Below are 16,584 nucleotides of genomic sequence, written 5' to 3' on the forward strand. Positions count from 1 at the left end.
AGAATAGAAATAAAAAGGATTTACTAATGCATCTCCTCCTGCCAACTGCATCCTTGTAGACATGTCCTTTCTCTCAGTTGCCACTTCAGCCAAATCCACTGATTTTTGATTGTAGCAAACTCTACACAGCCCTCTTCATTCCTCCAGATGGTCTTTCCATCATCCTCGAGCTCAGGTCATGTCTGTTCCTTGCTGTTTCAGCAGATTCCTTGTTTCTAGGTGTACTACAGCTCAGCGCACAACCCTCCAGGAGGAGGTAGCTGCCGCTCAGAGATCACTGCTTCTCTAAAGAACAACTCACACAAAATAAAAATTAACAAATAAACCAGATCTTGTCCATTTCATAAACTTTGGTTACTCAAACTGACATCTCATTTTCCTGCCTTTTTCTTTGAAGAGCTGTAGTACATCTGTGTTCTGCTTCAAAGGTTTAAAATTGTCCACCAATCCAATGCTGGTGTCAGAGAGATGCCACATGTTACTCCTGTGATTTGGGCAAATTGAATAGTTTCTGGATACTAACAGCTGCACATGCTCACCAGAGGTTGTTAAGAGTTTTACTTCTAAAACTCTTCACTTATTTGATGTGTTTCACGGCTTTCACCATGCCAGCCTGCTGTGAAGTTTCCCCACGCAGAGCATAACCCTGTAGTTCAACACAGCATCAGACCTGCAGACAAGAGGTCAAAGCATAAGCAGCCTATTCATTTGGCCTAAAAGAAAAATCCACAGGTTTGGGAATCAGGCAGAAAACAGAAAGTCTAGTCCTTCAAAATGGGGAGCTGGGACAGCCCCTATGCTGGCATGGTCTGTGTGAGCCAGCTGACCGCTCCTCTCCTAAGTATAGAATTGCATTTCGCTGTCACTACATCATTTACACGCTCATGCAGTGTGAAATGTTCTGCAGCCAGAGCAGCTGGCTGGCCCTCACTGATTCCTGCCATGCCAAACCATTTAGACCATGAGTCACGGAAATCCTGGAGTCAGGAAACTTTCTTTGTTCACAGTGTGTCAGGTTTTTTGCTCTCCTCTTCAGCTCATCACTCTTCACTGGATATGTTCTCTTGATTTGCGAACTGCTGGTCTCCAGGAATTTCACTGCCACATGGTTATTTGTGGTTTGGATTTTTCCATCTATCTCAAATATATATATATATTATATATATATATAATATATATATATATATTTATCAGTCTCCATCCCACTCAAGCTCCAAAGATTGACTGTGTTCCTCTTTCAGGATTTTATTAGCAGCCTCAGGGCAGCACAAGCCACTTCCTGCCAGTCTGCATTCCTATACAGGGAATACAACGTCATTAAACCTTTCCAGTGGCCCCAGAAAATTTCAGCCTATGGGAGTTATGGTACCATCAACCTTGAGTCCAAGCAGGAACCTACAAGTTTCCCTTCCAAGTATAGCTACTATAAAGGGTAAAGGTTGACATTTTAAGGGCAACCACTGCATATTTTACTCAAATTAGGCTACTGAGCATGCTCATACATGCAGTCAGTAAGTCTGCTACTTAACGGATTCATTTGGGTTGCATGGGAAAGACTGCAGAGAACAGTGATCAATTTGTTCTGACGTGAAAAGAGAAATGTATGTGTCATGGTTTGAGATAGCCCCAAAATCCAATTCCCTAGCTCCATCCCCCCTCCCACATCTCAACCTAATGTGAGATGGGTTTTTTCCAGACAAAACACGCCAGACTCAAAGTGGGGGAAAGGGAATATATTACAATGACTGTACAAATAAATACCATATCACATTATACACACGATCACAAACTATCTCTACCATGACATATATATTTACAATGATCAGATCTCTTCTCCCCTCCAAATAAAAGTCCAGGAGGGAAAGAAGGACAGATCCTTTCCAATCTTTATGCAGCAGCATCTTCTAAGGCAGCAGGTTCTGTCTGTCTTCTCCACATGCAGCAGCTGATTGCTGGCTTTCTGCCAGCACTCAACGAGGGAGATATCAAAGTCTCTCTCTCGGCCCCATCGCCTCAACCGAGGGGTCTTCCGTGGGCTTCGTAACCCCAGACAAGGTCGTATCACCACGTCATATCACGAAGACACAGGGGGGTCTTCGTGAAGGTCTGGTATCTCCAGGAGACTCAGCTCCTTGCTTGCAGGGCCTCTGTGCCCTGCCTCTCAGGCTGCCACCGTGGCAGCAGTGCAAGGTGGGGGGAAGCCAAGGTCAACTCCCCCCGCATTCCATCTGGCTGTCCCGGTCCAGCTCCAGGACATCTTTTGAGCTTCTCAGCTCCTCTCTCTCCGGTGCTGCTGTACTCCAAGGCTCCTCTAAAATAGGAGTCCATGTACTCCTCCTTTCTTGGAGGTCTCAAAGGAGTTTGAGGGGCTGGTACAGTCTTACCCCAAACTCTGTAGCTCTCAGCTGCTGGCTCTCTTTCTCCTCCCTTTCCAGGAGTCTTCTCTGCGGTGCTGCATGTTGTTTTCTGCTGCTCCTTCAGTTCAGGTCCTTATCTCTGGCTCTCTGCCACCATTTCTCTGGTCAGTCCCAGCTGCTGTCTGTGCCCATGGAGAAAAACATCTCCCAGCATAACTACAGGCACCTAGCCCAGCTTTATGCTGTTCCAGGTCCCTGCAGCCCCCGCTGGGGGCTGGGAGGGGGCCAGAGGCCCCAAGGGGCTTGGAGCCCCTACCTCGTGGCTCACAACATGGCCACCACTCCTCAACAACCAAAAACAACAACTCATCTCTTCCGGTCTGGTTGTGATATGTTTACATTTCTGCAGGAGCGCCCATTGGACAGAACTTCAAAACTTCTAGGGGTTTCCACCCCTTGGGGTCTACCACTTCTCTTAGCCTCTGGGGGAAACAAGATTCAAACCACTACAGTATGACACTTTCTCATTTGCTACAGATGAATTAGAAGAAAATACTATAATTAATTATCTACAGGTGTTTTCTTAGCAACAACAAAAACACCAACACAGTTCTCAAAAAATGAATGCAGAAAACCAAAAAACTTTTCTGTCACACACAAGTGAGGGAGGATAGTGTTCTTCACTGATGCATAGGAAATTGGACCTATATGGGGGAAAAAAAATCAGGATTTTCTCCTCCTTTGGCAAAGGGAGCCAAAGGGAAGGGACCACTACTGCAGGAATGTGACTGCACATCTCTAGTGAAACTTTAACCCATCATTTCAGTAAACAACCAAATTGCTGTGTTATAGCAGCAGGATTGTTGTCTACAACACACTTCCTCTCTTTGTGTTGTGGTTATCAATGCAGAGGGAACCACTTGGTGGGCCACTGTGCTTTGCTTCCAGCTCTGTGGCTGCAAAGTCAGCAGGTGGAGCGGGCCTGTGGGGCTCTGCAGCCTTCAGTAATTAAGTGTGCATTAAGAAAATAGTTTGAACAAATTTGTAACAAAAGGAATCTAGGCCAAAATGCCTTCCTCAGTTGCAGTTTAATTTAGCATTGCCTGGTCAAAAATGAGATATTTCATATTCTTAAGGAAAAACTGAAACTGACAAATTCATTACTTGATCAGGCTAATCTAGGAAATTAAGAGGTAATTCTGAAGAAATAATGAAAATTCTCTAGTGGCATATTAATTATGATTTTCTTTTCAGCTATTAAGAAAGAAGGATTATGGATGTGGCCAAGAATAAAAAGAGATATATTTTCAGGGTCAGTGAATTTATCTTTTCAGGCGTGTAACAGAAAAGAATAAACCGATTTCCTTCAATGTAGGCAATTTGAGAAGCCTTGGACCGGATATGTCCTTTTTTCACTATATTGCATAATTAAACTTGCTATACTTCAGACTTCAGTATCTGCTCAAATACATGCATATGCATGGTTTTTATCAAAAATCCAGCAAACTCTCATAATAGACAACTGTCTCAGTACTAGAAGTTTAACTTTCTAGTCTTAATGTCATTTACTAAATTTGTTACCTGTGTATTTTGTTTCTCCTATCTAGAGCTTGTATAAAAGGATAACGATCTGGGGAGTATCCTGAAGCATTACAGTATGTTTACATGGCAGTGGCCCTTAAATAACAGTACCAAATTCTATGTTACATAAAGGGAAACAAATAGTGAATTACCAAGATTTCTGTTCAAGTGTTTTCTCTGCCTGGAGTGCAATCTGTCTGCAGTTCAGAATGAGCAGCTGGACATAATCTAGATCCTATCTTCCTTATCAGTCTGTTGCCCAAACAGAAGAATCATGATAAGACTTGGATAGTTCTTTGATGTACTGCTACTAAGCTTTTCTTTTTTTTTTCACATTTCCGAAGTCCCATTTCCCTGAACATAACTGAAACAAGTAACAGAGGGCAAGTAGGAGATTTGAACATGTTTCCTGTTTAGAAAAATGAAAGCAAAACCCCAACTCAACTGCTTTCCAGGGAAGACTTGGTTATGACTATGTACTACTGATTTGCAAGCTGCCCACAGGGTTTCCGTTTGCTGCCTGATGTCTGCTGCCCCATTTACTGTCTGGCATATGCTCACAGCCAGTGCAGAGGCAACAAACCAGCTACATTCTTTAGCCCCTTTGCAGAAGCGTGTCTTTTAATATTATCATGGATTCAAGTATCATTCAAAAAGAGGACTTCACTGGCTTTCATTTATCCAGACTAAATGGTATTTCAGGCATCAGCAGAAGCTTTTGCTGACTGTACAGTGCAGAGAAACCCCATGGCTGTTGGCGTTTTCTGGCAGAGACCAGCCGTGCAAATGCTGGCACACAATAAGCCAGGGTTTAGCTTTCTACCTCCACCATCACAGGTGGAAAACATGGGCCAGGCAGCGCAGCTCTGGGGCACAGCAAGAACCTACAACCAGGGCAGCATCTAGGCTTAAGGTTTTCAGAAACTGCCTTTTCCCATATTGAAGGTTAAGTGGTAACAAATAATAAAACTCTATGTCGTCTATCATCCAGGAGCAAGTGACTGCAAGATAGAACCTCTGCATGTCTTCCATCATTGTCCTTTAGAAAGCATTGGAAAAACCTAAAGCATAGAGGTAATTTGGAGACAACACACGATGCCTCCTTTCCACATATTCCCAGTTTTACTGAGTGTATGCAATGTCTAAACATAAATTATTGTCTCCCAACTTCCTCCAAGTCTTTCTTCTTTTGTAACTACAATATTTCTTCACATCCTCCCACTCTTTCAGTTTATTCAAAATAAAAATTCTTTGAAAGATCCAAATATAAAGAACAACAGTGTAGAACCTGATCCTGACAAACACAACATACACTTTCGAGGCCCTACCCCTTACTTTCATGAACAATTTAAGTCATTGCTTCTGTTGAAAGTAGTCCTGTCTTCCCACTGCAACAATCACTTTTTTATATACCCTTTTTCTTTACATGCTGATGTATGGGAGCAATGAATAGAACCAGGTAATTAATGCAGGGTAAAGCTTTTTTATTTCCCTGGAGCAGTTTCTCTGCTCTGTTTTACACATGGACGTACAATATTTGCACCACACGAGAGAATTAGATTGAAGGAAGGAGAAAGAAACAAATGGCCTGGAGGGGATGTAGGTGTCTGGAAGAGAGCAGAGGAAAAAGGGGTTGACAGTGAAGGTTCATGAAGGTGTTCGCAAATCACTAGCCTTCATTTCAGCATGCCAAAAACTTGTGCTGCCAATAAGATGGAAGACAAACTTTTCAGGAAGACTAAGTCCAAGAGGGAGAGTACATGCCTACAACCTTGTTGTAAGTTTATAATCCCTGTGGGGAAAAAAAAAATATTCTAGACAGACATCTTCTGACAGACTCTTTAGTTCTGCACCTATCTCCTGCATCAAGAAGCATTCCATGAATCAGTGGTTAAATAGAAACTATTAACTTGTAAATGAGAGTAGGATAAAATACGTACTTTTATCAACATGGACCATTCGCTTAAGAGTTGGACCCGATGATCCTTGTGGGTCCCTTTCAACTCAGAATATTCTTTGATTCTGTGATTTCTCTGGGAACATTCATCTTGTGTCACAAATAAATAAAATGGCATTTTCCTGCCTTTCAGCAAAAATAATCACAGAGCCCCAGTGGGATCTCATATTACTTGGACTCCTTACTTGTAGCTTTTATACTCCAGCACACTTGCTGATAATGTATGAAGTACAAAATTAAAACTAAATCGTCAGAATAAATGAAAACGTACACTATGCAATGTATTATCCTCTGGCCCTTTATTGTATTTCTCCATTCATCTGCTAATTCCCAAAATCCAGCCATTTACAATGAAACTTCCAGTCATTAGTGGGATTTAGCAGGCTTGCACTGTAAAATAGTATTCACATTTCTCATGAGAATTCATACATATAATGTTGCAGGGCACTAGATACAAAGCCTCTCAGTCCACAACTATATTTTATTTCCATACACCTATCCAAATCCACCTCCTGTGCTGGAAAATTAACACATGAAGTGAGAATTTTCTGAATAGTGACTTCCTTTTTTTATAACCATGCTCATTGAGACTCACTTTGGTGCAGAGGCTTATGTGGGAAAGCTACGATGTGGCTGCATGACTAATTTTTCAAGCCTGTGCACAGCTTCTCAGGAATGCAGTTGGATCTTATTCCTCGGTGGCTTGCTTGTGATGACTGAATTGAAATATATTGTAATGATTCTCTGTTCAAGAATCATGAAGTTATTAGAAGTTGAGACTAGAGTTGAAGTATTAAGTGATTTTTCCTTTTCTACTCTTCTATTACCTACTTAGAGTAAATATTTTACATAAAAGTAAGCAGTAACTTAAAAACTTAGCTCAAAAATTAAGATGATAATATCAGATCTCATTTCTGTTCCTTTGCATTTTGAAAAATCCCATTTGGCTTCCCTCCTTATTTTTGCATGACTATGTACCATATAGAAATAATTTAATTAGTACCTTGAAAATTAGAGATTCATCTATGCCATTCAAACCACATAGCAGTTCCTAAGTTTCTTACTTTTCAAATGAAATGAAACTTTTCTAAATTGAAATAATTTAGAAATTTGTTTAAAGGTCACTACTTCCTTAGATGGTTTTTTAGAATGCATGAGAAAAGTGCTATTTAATTTCACACTGAAGTAATCCTTCAACAATTTCCTTTCAGGCAGAATATAAATACTTATTACTAATTCCTTAATAAAATTAAAAATAGGTTAACTTTGGACCAGTTTTTTTTTTCCCCCTCAGATAAGACACCAAAGATCAGCACAAATGGCAAATGATAAATTGGCCTCTTAGCATTATTCCACAATCATCCTCCTCCCTTCTTTTTCACATCAACTCTCTGTGGAAATGCCTCTCCTGAAGTGCTTCTTGTTTTAGTATCAGTCAGTCAATTTGATTCCTCCCGCCCCTTAACTATCAATAGCAAAAGTTGCTGAGATCTGATGTTACCTACCTTAAATTCTAACTCTACAGTGAAGCAATTTCACAAAGACTACACCTAATTAAGATTAACGATAAACACCAAATTGCCAGAAGTTCATCTTTTAAAGGTTTATTTGCCTTTTCCTACATGCTTGGATTTTCAGAAGAGAAAAAAAGTGTATCACTCTCCTTTGCAAGATACAGCACCAGGAATTCCCTTGGACATTGTATTTATACCTTACAAATAATCCTCTCTTTCAATTTACCAATATCTTTCTTTCCAATTCTCAAACTCTCACAATATGATGGGCCCCAGATTCAATAGCTGTGGGCATTCTGTTTGAAAAGAAAATAAATTTATAGGTGCTTTTATTTATATCAGACCCTTCTGGTCTTATTAGCAAGTTTGAAGCTTTCCAGGCACCTAATGGAGAAGCGCAGGTCAAAAAAATAATTGCCTCTGAACAGCAATGGTGGTAGTGGTAATAGAAATAACAGTAACAGCAGCAGCAGTAATAGTCATAGTAGTAATGTCAGCTCTTCCTGAGAGTAACTCTAGACAAGTAAGCTAAGCTTCTTTTTCATCACTGTGGGTTTTTTCTCCAGACACCTAAAATTAGATGTGTTTGAATAACTTATCACTAACTTTAAAATCTGTTAGATACATAGAAATAAAGGTATCTTTTGGCTTTCTGAGTCCAGAATCTTCCTACAAAAGGACACACATATGAGGATGTATCAGAAACACCTCAAGAGGAAAGTTTCTCATTAACAGATCAAGTTGCACCTAAAAATCAATTGGAGTTTCTTGGTTCCAATGGTTCTATTGGAAAAACTCTCAAAAATCTGTCTGACAGTCGGTCGGAAACCATCTTCCAAAGGTCAGTCTACATTTGTCATGGCTAATCACTCTAATCACTTCCTATATGTTTTTTCTAGCTCTATCATTTGGTGTAAATAGTTATTTTCCCCATCTGATATTTACACATGGCTTGACAAAATGTGCAGCACTGTAAGTGGGTGCCTAGAAAATGGCACAACTCTATCTGGTGCCCCCCTCCCCCCACTTAGGTACAGAGAATACTTGTGGACATGACTGAGTGCTGTGGTTTATCACTCAAGTCAATCACTAAAAAGGATTAGGAAGACATCTCCATTACAGGTGGGTCAATCCACAAATTCTTTATTTCATGGATACTTTGTCCCTTCCTCTGTCCTCTGCTACAAAAAACTGCAGACAACATGAAGCCTCAATATAGCAACTCAATTCTTACTGAAGCCATTTGGCATGGGCTTTCCAAGTATATATGCAGACAAGTATAAAATGCATAGACATCACTTTTTGAAAGCTGTCATTTCCCAAAGGACCCACTGAGGTAGAAGCATGCTGCAGAATTGCTACTAAAAACAATTAATTTGCAGCCATTTTTTAAACACCTAATTTCCCCACTAGCCTGTATGCAACACTACTTCAAATAGCTACACACAGTCTCATTTAGTGAATATATGAGGAAGAGGTCTGCATTATGTTTGCTAAAAGAAATAGGATTTCAATTCCATCTGCCTCTGTGTGTGTTTGATTTGTGTATTAATTATGCCTGTTTGTAGCCGTAAATTTGCTCCAGCTTAGTATGTGATTAGCTCCGTGCATGAATTCACTACACTGTGTGGCTCCCTTGCACTTTTACAGTTTTCAAATGATTCCATACTTATGCTTTTTAAATTGCTTTTAAAACCCCTCTTGTTCAGTGTGAGCTTTCAACTCTGTCTTGTTCAGACAATTTTTTCCCTTAAGAGAAAACATGTTCCTTTGATTCGTCTCTTTGTGGACCCTTTTCACTGGTGTCTTGTCAGCTTTGTCTATGGTGTTCTGTAAAACACAGAACAAAACTGCTTCTTTACTCAGTCTTATAGGGAAATTCAGCATATTCACATTTAGCATTTTCTACGTGGAATGAGTTAAACTAATGGGTTTAGGAATTACATAAGCACTCAGTAGGGTGTATACATACCCATTACTGTTCAAACTTAAAATGCTTGTCACGTCAAAATAAAACTCTCCCACATGTGGAACATTTTTGCTCTTGATCACTGAGTTTTCTCCCTCGTTTTCAAAAGTTCTGAGCTGTCACCTTTGTAGCTAAAACCTGCAAGATATGCTTGAAAATGTAACTCATCTGAAATGAGCTGCATAAAAACCACCTTTGTGTCTGTGAATGTTTGTGTACAATCAGAAAATAAATGTTGAAGCGGTCAAGTTGATTTCTCTCATATTTTAGGAAAAGAATCACTCTGAGCTGAAAAATTGTATGCCAAGTTTCTGCCTGAAGCAAATTTTTACAATCAAATTAAAAACCTTTGAGACTAAGAGTTTATAATGGAAATACTAACACAGCCTTAACCATGGCAGCACTAGCAAGCACTGCAATAATATTAGGAAAGCTCTTCCTGCCCACAATCTAAACTAAATAAAAAAGATGCCATTTTCTAACACATACCCCAGGCTAGTAAATAACAATGATTTAATGTACTTGCCCTGTGGTAATATAGTAGCACTGCAAACCTCAGAGCCAATTTTTCTCTTCTTTTCTTTATTTTTTTTCTTTTCAAGCATATATGCCCCATAGGGAAAGGATTGCAATTTAGCTCTTATTTGTGGATATATCGCTTTCATTTCAACAATTCTTGAAAGCCTTCCTTCTGTCATATGCTACTGTATGCGAGCACCCAACTGAATAAAGACCCATCAGGCTTTTTCAGGAGTTTATTCACAGGTTTGGCTTTCCTTATTGTAGTATGCACCACATTTAAATTAGATGAGGGCTACTGTAACGCAGTAACATTGTCAATGACTGGAATCTCACTTTCCCCTCTAACAGTCTGAAGCAAATTAATGTATTGGTTGTTCTTAAACAAGTAAACAGTTTCTGCTACAATGTCAAGGAAAAAGAATGTGTTCATTAATATGAACAATCTTCATCTACAAAGATGATTTACACAATGCATGTAATGAGATAGCTTTCCCCTAACTAGTACACTACCTAACTGAAAAGCTGATTCTTAGGACTTTCTTGAAATTACAATATTGTTTGTTTACCAATAAGAAAGACAGTCTCAGTCACCTATGCCACCATTGTAAGCTCTATAGTAAGTACTTAAAAAAAGAGAGATTTCTGGAATCACTTGTGGAATTAATAAAATTGATAACTACAGACTTACACTGCATCAATGATACATATTATTCCTGTGATAAGTTGAGCTAAAAATAAGATTAATTTGGTTATAGAAATTCCTTAAACAACAACACTTAAATAATTTCAAACTTGAAATTTTTCAAGAATTTTCTGAAAAAATCAGCAAACACTGGCTAAAAAAGCAAAGCAGTTTGGATACACCAATGTAATCAGCATGCCTAGTGCTTTTCTGTTAACCCTCTGAGTAGAACCATAATATTCTGGATTTTTTGTATAATAATGCTATGAAAATTGTAACTTACAGCAATACTAATTTATATGTCATGACTTAATAAATCATGTTCTAAATACATTTAGGCTAGGCCCATCATCTCGTGAGTGATTAATCCATCCTAGAATTTTAATTATCCATTAGAGAAGCAGTCTCTAGCACCTATAAGGGAAATTTAGATTATTGCCCTAGATTAGATGCTAAACTCCTAGATGGATGAAATTAGATAAAACAACTCCCGGCTCACCATTATTCAATTAATCCTGTGCTATCAGTACTATATTTTCACATCAAAGTTTGCTTACTGCATGTAAACTCACTAGAATATTGCACTTAGGTTGGAGTCCATGTTATCCCTGCTTATATTTAATTGAGAGGAATTAAGCTGGAAGTGACCCTAGTCTACTTTCCTGTTAATACTAAGATCAAACTGTCAGGCATCTCCAGAGACGAAACATTAGATGACCTGAATCACCCTTTGGAAGTGTTCCTCTCCATCTCCTCGGTGATAGATGGCGCCTACCACAAGTGCCATCCGTCTCTGCTAACTACACAGGCTTAGTGGGAGGAAGTTGGCCTTGTATATATAACAAGTATTAAAAAAAGCAATTGTTGCTACATTTAGCAGCAATACAATGCTTAAAAATTCAAAAGGGAAAAGTCAGAAGGACTGGTACATATTACAGTAAAATGACCACAGTGTGCTATGTGCTCTCCCAGATTATCACATTAGAAATAGCCTATTATGTTTGATTTCTTTTTTTCATTGGTGTTGCAAATATTTTTAGGGCCATATATTCTGTCTTCACTTACCCCCAGGAATTCAGAGGTTAGATTGAAAGAAAGGGCAGTCACTGCCAAACAAGCTTAAGCCATTATTACTTCCATGAAACCATACATACATATACATATATATGGTTATATTAAAAAAATATATATGGGTATATGGATATATTTAAACCTATCATTGAAAGTCTTTTAAAACAGTTCAAATATTCAGATACCTTTTCTTGAAGACTAAAATAAGCTATCAATATTTTGAAACCCAGTCTCTCACAGACCTAAAAATAACTAAAAAATATTTTTATAGTTATGCTCATAAAACATGAACGAAAGATCAGAAACATATAAGATGTTGGGTATTAGTTGGATCTTCAGGATCTAGGATTTTTTTTATATACATTTTAAGTAGTACAAGATGGTGTAACATGAAGGAACCAAACATTTTAATGATAATCCTGTATTCCAAAGCAAAGCAAAGGTGATAGGAATATCCTAGATGGCCTTTTGAATAATATTTCTAATGCATAAAGTGAAGCATATTTTTATATTTTTTTTTTCTCCTGACTTCCCTCTCTAATTAAGAAGAATGAACATCATCCTTTGCTTTAAGACTGCCAAATTTTTGCAATAGACAAGGAGCATGTGGTATTAATGGATGCTTTTTTATTACCACAGGTATGTCTTGCATTACATGGCTGAATTGTATCTCTTCTAAAGGGAAGGCTGTTATATAATGTGGGATGGCCAGCACTGGAAAAATGTATGCCAGATCCTGACCTACTGTAAATTAGTGTAGGTAAGTGGCAAGGAAGGCTTTACCTTGGCTGAGGGTTTGATCCTATGGAAAAATAATCCCTCTCCTATCCAAATGTTACCTAATTACAACCATTAACATTACAATGGCAGTGGTTGTGCCCCATCTACTCAGCATCTTATCTCTTCAATGCGACTAGAGTTGGATGGTCATAGTCAAGGATCTCAAAGACACAGCCCTTTCCCAAAAACTAAAATCTTAGAGCATTTGTATGGCAGTTCCTTGGTTCCTTAACCTTCTGCCCCAGTGGAATTCTTCAACAAGATGCTTATTTGCTTCACTTGGGTTAAGATGCTGTTACTCAGGTTCCAGACAAATGAAGCCATGCACAGGCCTTCTGCCCATGGATATACATTCAGAGATCAGAATTTCCTGATGACTTAGATGACTTGCCACTAAACTCATAACCTGAAATTTGGTGTCTGATGTAAGCTTCCACTAGCAGTTCCTTCTACAGTCAATGTAGTGAGACAAATTGGTTAATTAAAACATGAGTCCTGCCTAAAATTCATGCCCATGACAGATGAAATGAATCAAACCTGGAATGTTCATCTCTCTATATTGCCTAGGAAGCCTGGAGAACTAGTTTCAACTAAGCATCTCACTTCTACATTTTTAATATTGGGTGAATTAAAAAAAATATATTAGCTACTTGTACCACTTGTGTGAAAGTTCACAAGACGAAATTCCTGTGTTTAAAATATTCCAAGTTTTTAATATATAAATTTTCATGTCTGAGGTAATGAAAGATGCACTTTGTAGGATGGAAAAACAGAATTCCAGTGTTTCTTGAAATACAGTTCAACTTCCAACTAGATAGTTCCAACTAGAAGTGCAAAAGAGCTTTACACTAGCTCCAACAACTTGCAGGTGCACATTTGCTGCCATATGGACAGTTTCATGAGCAAACACAACTCACAATGGGAACAATACTGTGGGCAACTAGCCTTGTTTCTGCAAAATTTATTTATGCTTCCCAGAAAGATCAGAAAAACTGCATATCATTTTAGGGAGCATATTGATACTTTGAGCTGTATGATATGAAAGGAAGAAAGAAAGAGAGAGAGGAAACCACATTTATGTGACTTTTAAAAAACACTGTGAGAAAACTTTAACTTTAGAGGAGAAAAATTCTATTTTATATGAGTAATAAGAGAAATTATAAATTTCACAATGCTATTTTTTATTTTAGAACATGATTTTGAAAGTTGCCTTTTTCATCCAAGTGAAATTCTGAACCAGGTAATTTTTTTCTTCAAATTATCACATCTGAAGCAAAAGTCCACACAGTGTATTATTTTTATAGAAGCCACCTTTAGGATAATGGTCAAATAAAAAGCTATAATGCTGTGTTGAGGTTTTAACAAACTAGAAATATATATACACTTTGTGTAAATACCCATTTTATTAAATATTACAAATAGAACTGGTGAATCATTTTTAGTTTCTCCATCCTAACACAAAACTTCTGCTAATTCAGTTTAGGGTTTACACATATATTAAATTACTTGTCTTTTCCCTGATTTAGAAGTACTCTAGCTATTTTAAGGGTAGTTCTTCCATTCATCAATGTTAATCCTTTAAAATGACTGCTGGAATAATGAGGTTGTGCTGAGAGGATGCCTGTACATTTCTGAATGTGGCGCAAAGGAAACAGGAACTTCTCAACTAGATCATTACATACTATTACATGACAGAACGTGTCCTCAAGCCACTTTCCAAGACTCAATATTGTCATTAGGAGAAAACTATATGGAAGCAACCTTTTGTGGCCAGCATCATGTCATCTTCTGTAAACCATGAGGATGCCCTAAACTGAATTTCCCATTTAGCCTGCATAATGTCTTCCAATAACAGTCACTGTGGAAGTACAATGAGCTGCTGTAGAAGATACCATTTGTTTAATTTTATTTTCATTTTTAAGTCTATATCTGTAACTTCTAAGCAATAGTACATTTGATATATTTTTGGCCAGAAACAGGCAAGGAACTTCAGGATACTATAAAAGATATGTGCGTATAAAAGCAAAAAAGCCAGAATAAAACCCTAATGTGGGTTGTCAAGATTTAAGTTGATCGTTTACTCAGAGGGTTAACATGTGCTAAAATTACATACTGCAGTTCCTAGCTCCACTGATGAAAACATTCACTGCTTCTATCTTTAAATAAAAAAGCAAAATAGCCTTAACCCTTTGAGGATCATATTAGCAGCAAGTTGCAATCTAAACAGAGAACAAGTATTTCAATCAATTAGGAAATTATTCTTACAAAGATTCTGTGAGCACCCTTTTGCATTCCACCATCCCAGCGTATACTGCTGGATAGATCAGTTGTAATCATTCCACACAGGTCTGAAGAAGTTTCAGGGTCTCAAAGGGTTAAAGCCAAGACTTTTGAGTAAAAGTGTTTTATTAAAAGGGTGAGTTAGGTGAGCGAACAGTCTCGGATGAACTTGGTGAATAATCTTCCGATTCGGAGTTGAGTTCAGGTGGAGCTTGTTGTGCCTTATAACGTCCCCTCACATCCTGGTTGCGTCTTCGTCGGAAAACCTGCCTCTCCTTATCAAGAGCGGTGGTCTGGCAGGGGCATAAAATAAGAATAAATGAAATTAGGCTGTGTGTGAAACGCAAAGGTAATGAAAACCATGAGGTTTTATGTGGCCTGCAAATACCAGGGATAATAAATGTTCAGACCAAATTAAACCTCTTCTGTCTCAGTCAGGTCTGAAAGGTTGAGCCCACAAAACAGCTAAATGCTTTAAAAAGTGCATTTCCCAAACCTTAAGAGGTAGTGTGACATCATCAAGCAGATACAGTGCCATATATATGAATGCCATATGTTCTACTTCTGGATGCTATTAATTTCATCCTTTAACAGATTCGAATTTCAAGCCAAATACCAACTGACCTTCCCCCACCCTTGTCAAAGTATAAATCTGTTTCTACAGGCAGGGCAGAGATGTACGTTTGTCTTTGATTTGACCTAATGAAGGCCGATATACACTCATCTGTGCTCAAGTCAGTGCAATCATCTAACAAAGATGGATTGTGATGAAGTTGTCAGACAAGAGAGAAAAACAAACACCAAAGGGAGCTAGCCCAGCTCCCTGACACATCATGCTGCTCAATGGATGTTCTTAGGGAGAACGCTGAAAAGCTGTGACGGAAAGACCCGTTTAGCCTGACCATGCTGTCTCTTCCTGTTAACCAAGGTCTACCGAATTAAATATTCTGCTAATTTTATCTATGTCTATATAAGGTATCTAGGAATAGGAAAAAAGAATGTTTACTTGATGGCTTTACTTTTTGATGATTCTGCCACTATTAAGAACCCAAGTCTTAATAAGATGGCTATAACTTCTAGCCACATTCTTTCTTCCGCTTTTCTGGCACAATTTGCAAGGTGAATCTGCAACCCAAGTAAGGGCAGCCTTAGTCTAACTAACAATTTCAAGCATGGGACTGAGTTTTGCTGTTTTCTTGATTATGGGATATTAGACTGTAGTCCCTGAAATCACTGTAAAATTTTAAGTTCAACAGGATGGACTTGATTCAGCAAGAGCACTTTGACACATGGCTGGCTGCCTTCTGAAGCAGGGCTACCTTCTTAAATCATGACCTGTGACTGTTTTGGAAAAAGCAAGATGGGAAAAGGCAGGTGTCTAGTAAGATGACATACAAAATGCAACCAAGTATCAAATCATGGCACCGGAGGCAAAGATAACTTCGAGAACTGAATAAGTTTCACTGATAAGGCTTGTAAAATTTGTTCCTATAATAAAAACCTATTTAAAAGATTGCAGCCAAAAGGTTATTCTACTTCAAAGGATTTATTGTGTTCTCTTGAGGTATGCATGATCGATTTCTCTAGAAAATTTACCAAGTTACAGTGTGAGCCCCCTAGGAGAGCAGAGATGTATTTATAGCCAACATATTTTTGAGAATAAAATGAAAACTAAATCCATCATAATGGTGCAGAATAGCATTATAGCAATCCACACTTTCAAATAATGCAACCAGCATTCAATAATGATGTAACAGAGACAAAAGGATGGGCAGGAGTACAGAACTACTATAGCAAATGGATTTAGTTAGGTTAAATTGATGAACTACTATTTTTGTGTCTAGAACCTTTATAGCACTACTTTAAAACAG

The 16,584-nt window shown here is 38.3% G+C and overlaps 1 protein-coding gene across 3 annotated transcripts in view; it reads right to left on the reverse strand.

The window, feature by feature from the left end:
- Nucleotides 1-10,118: 10,118 nt before the first annotated feature.
- The window catches only part of DCLK1 (doublecortin like kinase 1), a 239,683-nt gene continuing 233,217 nt past the window's right edge, over nucleotides 10,119-16,584 (reverse strand). For all 3 annotated transcript variants that reach the window (XM_064645543.1, XM_064645545.1, XM_064645546.1), the window contains one exon: nucleotides 10,119-15,006. In XM_064645543.1, coding sequence (XP_064501613.1) covers nucleotides 14,842-15,006 — 165 coding nt within the window. In that variant the 3' untranslated portion in view covers nucleotides 10,119-14,841. The remainder of the gene's footprint in view (nucleotides 15,007-16,584) is intronic.

The sequence above is a fragment of the Pseudopipra pipra genome, chromosome 2, assembly GCF_036250125.1.
Source record: "Pseudopipra pipra isolate bDixPip1 chromosome 2, bDixPip1.hap1, whole genome shotgun sequence".
Taxonomy (NCBI): Eukaryota; Metazoa; Chordata; class Aves; order Passeriformes; family Pipridae; genus Pseudopipra; species Pseudopipra pipra.